We start from the raw sequence: 8,402 nt of genomic DNA, 5'->3' as shown, positions 1-8,402 counted from the left end.
CCATAGCTCACAGAATTTATAGGTCGTTCGACTGTTCCACAGACAGAATAGAAATTATTTATAATCTGTAGGAAACCCCATTGACTCGAGTGTGTTTGGTTTCGTTTACTTTTGTGAATTGTACCATTCTTCTTATTGCTTTGTTTCTTACCATAGGATTTATAAATAATACCAACCAAGATGTCTTCAGTATGTTGTGGAACTAAGAAACAAAAATTAAATAACTCTTACAGTAATAGTATAGATCGACCTTTGAATGGTTACCAAGAATCTGTAGCTATACCCGATATGTGTTACTTTTGTTTCGATGTTTTGTATTGTCAGCTGCACAGCATGGATCCTCCACAGACGCCAAATTTTACTAACGAAGCCTAGTAAGTAGTTAATAGTGCAACCTTTTACATACCTATTACCTATACAGTCTCAGTATAAGTTGGTTGCATACTCTTTGTCTACACCACCACTGGTTCTTTTGTCTATATTAAGGTCACTGAAAATAGCAGTATTCGTCTAACATAATTGCTCAATGAACAATTTGTCATAACACATTTTTTACCAAACAGTTTATATTACCACTTTCACTTCATTTACATAATCTTATTTACATTATATGCAGCTATAATCCCACTGACTGGTTCTACACACACATGCGTTTATAGCTTGTATATGTGTGTACATGCACATCAGACAAAGAGATGCTCCTTGCACAACAAAGGAAAGCAGTGGATGTTCAATTTGATGATCTGGGTGGTGTAGTGTGACATTGACTTTTACCTTATCACATGATAAAGTAGATGTTGACCTCCACTCTGTCACCAGGGAAAATATAATGGTTAATTAATAATGATGGCTTAACTGACCTTATTTCATATACCTCCATCATTGATACCCTATAAATACCATTAATATAATCTCTATCAAAATTCCATTCCATTTATTCCATCATCAACTAAAAAACCTGCCCTCACCTTCTATAATGAACCCCATACAATATCAATATTTCTATTAATGAGGACTGTCTATCTCTTGTTTATATTAATTGCCAATTTAGTGATGATTTTGTATAGATGGTACTGTAAAATATGTTAGGGATTATTATTTATGTTTATCAAATATTGAGTCAAAAGGCAGACACACAACACTACTAAAATAGTAATTTTATTAAAAGTAGCATGTTAAATTTATATGTCTGATTGGATTATACTTCACCTTTTATACTCATCCTTTAGATAACTCTTACTACTGTAAAAATATTTAAAATACATTGAGATTAGTAGAGATTACTAATTGATAATTTTGATCATAATCATATCCATTATAATGATAAAATACTGTATCACTTCCTTATAAAATATTAGGACTACCACACAAATACTATAATATTGATGATTATCACAACATTTATTGTTATTTAAATATGTTTAATAATCAAAAAAATATAATATTTGATGTATGAAAAATTATAAAACTAATTTATGATTATTTTATAATTTTTTCAGTCCCTTGTTTGTGACATGGAAAATTGGGAAGGAGCATCGTCTTCGAGGTTGCATCGGAACCTTCAATGCAATGCATTTGCACTCGGGTAATTGTCTCCTGTTTGCACCTTTTCCAATCTTTTATTTCTTATGACATTAACTTAAGAACTAATCATTACCAAACTCACCCAAAATACTGAACTTAAAACTTAACTAAAATATGATGTAACTACCGGCTACTGTGTTTTGATGGTTGATCTATTTAATAGCCTTGGTTGTCTGGTTTAGCACACTGCTTTACAAACATTTACAAGCTACAAACATTTGTAAGCTACTGAATTTAATTAATTATAAATAGAAAACAATGAAATCATAAATGTCTTTAATTGTTGGCATATGGTCTGAAATTTTTGGCATATTGCTCTTGCTATGTTGGTTTCAACTAAAATAAAAATTGAGTGGCGGCGCGTGGCGTCCCTATTGCTTTGTGCGCCTGTGTGCCGCCGTACACTCCGCACATAGGGGCTGCGGCCCTGAATACATTTTTACGAGAGGTACACCAGTCCATCCGTAATGCTATTCATCTATATATGCGATGGTTATCTACTACCATCAGAGTTAGCTTGTATAACTTTCCAATTACATATAAAAAAGATGCATATCCACAACTTGTTGCATGCATATAAATCTTCAAGAAATTCCGACTTGTCCATTACATAACAGAATATTTATCTGATTCATCTTTATTTAATAGTACTTAATCTTTTTATTTTCAATTTAAGCAATCAATATTTAAAATTGATATAGTTTATGATTTAAAAACAAATTTAAGATAAAAAACTGTTGACTGTTCAAATACCAAACTGGTACACTATGCTTCTAAGCTATATTTCAACTTTATTCAATGCCTGACGATGTCTCGATGGATTCGAAACACTTTTCGCAATATGGCTGTAGAGTCATGACTCAATAACGCTAGGAAATTGATCACCAATAGAGAAGGTCATAACTTCCAGTAGAGTGATCCAGTTTCCGCTCTGAGTATTTGTGGTCTCATACATGCTAATGGTATGCGAAATTAAATTAAATAATTCCATTAAGTATGGAAATGGACTTCCGCAAATTATTACCTAATTCTATAAAATAGAATTTTTCATTGAGATTTTTTAATCAGAAATAGACTAATATATTTTTTTTATAGAACGGAAATGACAAACAACCTTACTGTTCATCTGGTGGTAAATAGTTGCCACTGTTTATACCTAATCAATATTCATACTGGACATTCTAAAGATAGGTTTACGTCAATGGATCTCTAATACAGTTGGAGAGAGAAAAGCATATCTTTAAAATTAATCTATATATACCTATATAACTCGAAGGTGACTGACATAGTGATCTGTCAACGCACAGCCCAAACCACTGGACGGATCGGGCTGAAATTTGGCATGCAGGTAGATGTTATGACGTAGGCATCCGCTAAGAAAGGAATTTGAAAATCCTTTCTTAGGGGATGCCTACGTCATAGTAGATTTATGCATGCAAAATCTTAGCCCGATCGGATTAAAATTGACAAAGTTTCATACAAACTTCCATCCCCTATATTATCCCCTTGGGGGTAGAATTAATCAAAATCCTTTCTTAGCGGATGCCTACGTCATAACATCTACCTGCATGCCAAATTTCAGCCCGATCCGTCCAGTGGTTTGGGCTGTGCGTTGATAGATCACTATATCAGTCAGTCACCTTTGAGTTATATATATTTAGATACTGTATTTCGTAAATTGAAATAATTTTAGAATAAATTAAACTTCTAATTGTAGAACAAATCTCTACGATGTTTGTTCTAAAATGATAATCCGATGCAAAACAATATGAACTATCACGTTACGAAGACATAAGTATTTGATCTTATTATGTGTTCTAAGTTTGAACAAACATTTGCAATTTGCAAATATAAAATTGTTTACGGTATTACGCATTAATTAGCGCATATGATTCAAACGAGCATCTAAATAGATAAACGTTTGCTGATGCATACGCTTACCTATGTATGATATAAAATTATAAGAAATATGTTGTCGATTAGGCACTGGATTTAAATATATATATTTATTTGATGAAATGATTACTAAGAACGTAAAACCTTGAAGATGTAGTTATATACATATACTAGCTATTCACCCCGGCTTCGCCCGGGTATACATGTATTATACAACATATAAACCTTCCTCTTGAATCACTCTACGTATTAAAAAAAATGCGTTGCGTAGTTTAAAGATTAAGCATACATAGGGACGGACAGACAGCGATAGCGACTTTGTTATAATATGTAGTGATGAAGAATACTACTGAAGAATGAATAAGAAGAAGAAGAAGAAGAATGATACTGAGTTTGATGTCTGTAATGCAAAAAATATACATATAGTATGCATTGTATCACATGCATAAATTAGAATATAAATATTTATGAAATGTATAATAGGTTAGTATCCTTAATAATTAAATATTAGTAATTTATTTATTCTTAAGTTATCTTTTTTATAAAATTTCTTACATTATGTTGAACTATAAGCAGAGTTTGTGAACTGATAACGGAGTGTACACCCCAGTGGGAGGACGATATAACGAGGGGAGAGCAGAATATCTTGTCTTACTAATATTATAAACGTGAAAATTTGTGAGTATGGATGGATGTTTGTTACTCTTTCACGCAAAAACTACTGAACGGATTTTGATGAAACTACAGTAATATAGCTTATACATGAGAATGACATATAGGCTATAAATTTCACACGTATTTTATTTATCTTATATATAAAATTCTCGTGTCACAGTTTTCATTCAAAAATCCGAAACGGCTACCGATTCTCATGAAATTTTGTAAGCGTATTGAGTATGTCTGAGAATCGGCATTATATATATATTAATACAACATACATATATATATTTTTCATTCCCGTTGTTAGGGGTAGTCCACCCCTAAATTTTTTTTTTAATTTTAAGGCAAAACAACGTTTGCCGAGACAGCTAGTTTTTATATATAAAGATTATGCGAGAGGAACAATAAAGAGTTGATGTCGTTTAACTAAAGTTAGTAATTCGTTTTATGGTAATTGCGTAAGGTTTTACAACAAAATACCCGAGTCTGTTCTAAATCTGCCTGAAAAAAAGATTTAAATGTCATATAAAACACTTCCTTTGTAAAAAAGCTTACTATAAAACTGAAGAGTTCGTTAACGATAATAACATTTTTCTAAAATCTTAAAATCCATAGCGCTGACAATATTATCTGATTGCACCAAAAATGAGTGCGTAGCGGTATAATGCCTTACTTGTTATAAGTAAGGCAATGCATGCGATAATCAACATATGATTATCGCATGCCTCTTACTTGTTATACTGTAATTATTTATATATATTTAAAAAAACATCTATTCAAAAGAGCAACACACAAGTTTCTTACTCATTCTTCTTGTGATGAATCTGCATTCCGAATGAATGGTAGAATCAAAAATATGACTATTCAAAAGTGCTTGTAATGAGTTTATATTAAGATTTACTATTAGAGTAAGATTATTTCTATTTAATTTAATTTAATTTAATTTCTTCTTTCAGGTTTACGCGAATACGCGATAACAAGTGCGTTAAAAGACTCGCGCTTCTCCCCAATAACGAGGGAGGAAGTGCCCCGGCTGACGGTGTCGGTGTCCATTCTGCAGCACTTCGAGGAGGCGGAGCACTACCTCGACTGGAAGTTGGGGAAGCACGGGATACGTATCGAGTTTATAAGTGAACGTGGCACGAAGCGGACCGCCACGTATTTACCACAAGTTGCCACTGAACAAGGTAAGGACATGATGTTTGTAGTGCTGCTTATCATATAAAGAAGAGAAGAGAACGAGCAAGGAATTTGTGTGTCGCTCTTTTGAATAAATGTTTTTTAAATCATAAATGCACAGTAACAAGTTATAGGAATGCGATAACTAACATATATATGTATATATATGTACCAATAACACAAGCTCTACTTAGCTTGGAAGTGGATATATATATATATATAAATGCCCAAAGAGGTGTTTATATATATATATATGTCATAGGGGTATTATTACTACTACACAAAGTGTGTGAGCCTTATTCTATTATACATGAACTACAAAAAAAACATTATATGTGTTTAATAAGTACATTTATAACTAAACGTATTGTGAAAAAATAAAATGAAGTAGTTAAACATTTGGGATATGTTATCAGGGTATTATTATATCCCATATATATTTTTTTAATTGATGATAATTAATGCACCATCCTGCGCTAACGGTTTACGCTGGCGGGGCACCAGTGGGGGATGATTAGATGAACATGAGGTCATGTTCATCTTATCATCCCCCATGACAAATTCATCACGAAATTATCACGATGGTTTCAAAGGGTAACAGCGTGGAGGTCAACCTGATATGATACATTGCTAACAATAAGATCAGCAGTCCAGATGACTGATAATTTCCTTTCCCCCCTACTATTAAAGTTATTGTGAAGATATATTAACCCATTGCAATGTGTTACCAGGTTGGGACCAAATCCAAACGATCGACTCGCTGCTCAGAAAGGGCGGGTACAAGGCGGCCATCACGGCGGACATGCGGCGCAGCATCAAGCTGACGCGCTACCAGTCGGAGGAGATCTCCGCCTCCTACAACGAGTACGTCAGCCAGCGGTGCTAGCAGCGTCCGCCTCCCACGTGCCGCCAACATCCGCGGCTCGTGTACCAACACATACCTTATACATACAACAGACCCTATCGCAGTACGGACGGTCGGCGCAGTTATAAATATTGTGTTAGATGTAACTTAGATGCTAAGCGTACCCATGGTGTCCGAAACGAGTGTACAGAGAATCGTGTGCAGTGCAACCACGTGCGTGACTATACGAGGACGGTGAAAGGCCAGAATTATGCTCAAAGTGACGTCCCAGACGACAGATCGTGTCTTATAAAAATCATATAGGGTTTTGACCACTGCCAATCACATTCCTTCGTGGTGACGACGCTGCCATCTATAACGAAGTATGAAACTTATGAATTAATGTAAATACATAATACCGTGGATTTAGATCTGGGGTTGATTATGTGACATTGTTGCATTCCGCACCGATCGATCCCCCGTCCAATTCAAACGGGGATCGACATTACGACGACCTGAGTCCAGGTTCGAACCCTAACGTTGCCCTCTGACTAAAGTCGTATCTGTCAGGCAGGAGTTGGCCTTCAGCCGCTCCATAAGTCCTTCCGCGGGTTTGGGGTGCCATCTGCACTCGCCCCTTATCGTCCGGTGAAGCTGTAAAGGCCAGCTGCGGCCCACAACATTAGACTAGTCCGAAAAAAACTGTTGGATTGGTTTCATATACAAAGCTTTGCAGTTCATATGAACTATTTTATACTGCCAAATATAAGAGTTATTCGTTTTGTGACTACAACATTCAAATAGTTCATATATATAATTTAATTTCAGTTAATTTAAATTTGCTACATAATCAGCCCCTTGGTTTGTGTTTGTGATATTTATTGGTTTAAATTTGCAACTGTAAAACTTAAATAAACAATTCGAAACGGTTTATAATAAAAAAAAAAACAATTCCAAACACGTCACATATTCAAGCACCCGGTATTTGTACAATAGTTAATGTCATATAGCGTAGCTAGAATTGATTACCAACATTCGGGAATGCACTTTGAACAAAATTGTCAAATGCCACCTTTGTATTTGATCGAGAAAGCAATCGTTGACATGAGCTCCGTAGTCCTACAAGCGGATAACTACAGTCCGGCCGCTCAGAGTTTGCATTTCTGACAGGTCGGGATCAAATGGGCGATGTAACTTTAAACTAACGTACAATTTACGGCAAATTTTTAAATATCTTTTATTTGCCTTATTAAAGAGTGATAACATTAAAAGTTTAATAATTATTACAACTTACAATAAATGTATTAATTTTGGTCTAAAATTATTAACTATTAACTGCTTAACAAATATAAAACAATAGTTTTTAAAATCAAACCACATTAAACTGTTACAAATTTATTTGTTCACGTCACTACAAAAACAAACAGTTCATTTTTCGATCACGACCTGTCAGAAACTCAAACTCTGAGTGCTCGGACTTTTGAGCTTTTTGACGATGTTTAGAATGCGATAGAACATCTCATGCCGTCTCTGTCTTAAATGTGACGAACTTAGAGATATGCTGGTCTACGGGGCTCTGAAAACTAACAATTTATTTTCATCTCGGCCTGTATAGCCATTCAGATATGAACATCGATGTCCCAATTGCGGTGTTATCCACACTCAGTCACTTGCTAGATGCTCGCTAGTGTAGGCACTTATATTGTTAATGAGAGGAATATTTTTTACTTTATTAGAAACTAGCTACCGGCTCCACACGGGTGTACATGTATTATACATATAAACCTTCCTCTTGAATCACTCTATCTACTGCTAAAAACTGCATTAATATCCGTTGCGTAGTTTAAAAGATCTATGTAAACAGACAGCAGAATCGATTTCATTTATACTAAGACTAGCTACTCGCCCAGGCTTCGCACGGGTGTATGTATTATATATATAAACCTTCCTCATGAATCACTCTATCTATTAAAACAAACAGCTTTAAAATCCGTTGCGTAGTTTTAAAGATTTAAGCATACATAGGGACGGACAGACAGCTACAGCGACTTTGTTTTATACTATGTAAAGATTACAAATAAAATCACAAGTTAATATTGGTAATATTAATGCTAACAAGTTTGAATGTATTGCTAAATGTATCAATACAAGGTTTTTATATAAATTATGACAAGATATGTATGGATATGTTCCGATATAAGTAAATGCAAGTACTTGCTATTCAATACATGTATTTTCG

The 8,402-nt window shown here is 34.4% G+C and overlaps 1 protein-coding gene across 1 annotated transcript; it reads left to right on the top strand.

Annotated features, from left to right (window-relative positions):
• Window positions 1–91: 91 nt before the first annotated feature.
• On the top strand, window positions 92–7,684 carry LOC131846190 (uncharacterized protein CG5902). Its single transcript, XM_059195434.1, has 4 exons — window positions 92–374; window positions 1,500–1,585; window positions 5,097–5,327; window positions 6,051–7,684. Exons 1-4 carry the CDS (start codon window positions 181–183, stop codon window positions 6,203–6,205), a joined length of 666 nt encoding a protein of 221 aa, XP_059051417.1. The 5' UTR covers window positions 92–180; the 3' UTR covers window positions 6,206–7,684.
• Window positions 7,685–8,402: the final 718 nt, after the last annotated feature.

The sequence above is a fragment of the Achroia grisella genome, unplaced genomic scaffold, assembly GCF_030625045.1.
Source record: "Achroia grisella isolate CSIRO2021 unplaced genomic scaffold, CSIRO_AGI_Agris_v1 utg504, whole genome shotgun sequence".
NCBI classification, from domain to species: domain Eukaryota; kingdom Metazoa; phylum Arthropoda; class Insecta; order Lepidoptera; family Pyralidae; genus Achroia; species Achroia grisella.
The sequence above is the reverse complement of the archived record's forward strand: the minus strand, read 5'-3'. Positions and strand labels throughout refer to the sequence as shown.

Excerpts from the sequence above, each read along its gene's own strand:
- LOC131846190 (XM_059195434.1), top strand. The coding sequence starts at position 181 with ATGTCTTCAGTATGTTGTGGAACTAAGAAACAAAAATTAAATAACTCT. Across the intron at positions 375-1,499 it reads AATTTTACTAACGAAGCCTA|TCCCTTGTTTGTGACATGGA; the intron begins GTAAGTAGTTAA and ends TAATTTTTTCAG. Across the intron at positions 5,328-6,050 it reads ACAAGTTGCCACTGAACAAG|GTTGGGACCAAATCCAAACG; the intron begins GTAAGGACATGA and ends ATGTGTTACCAG.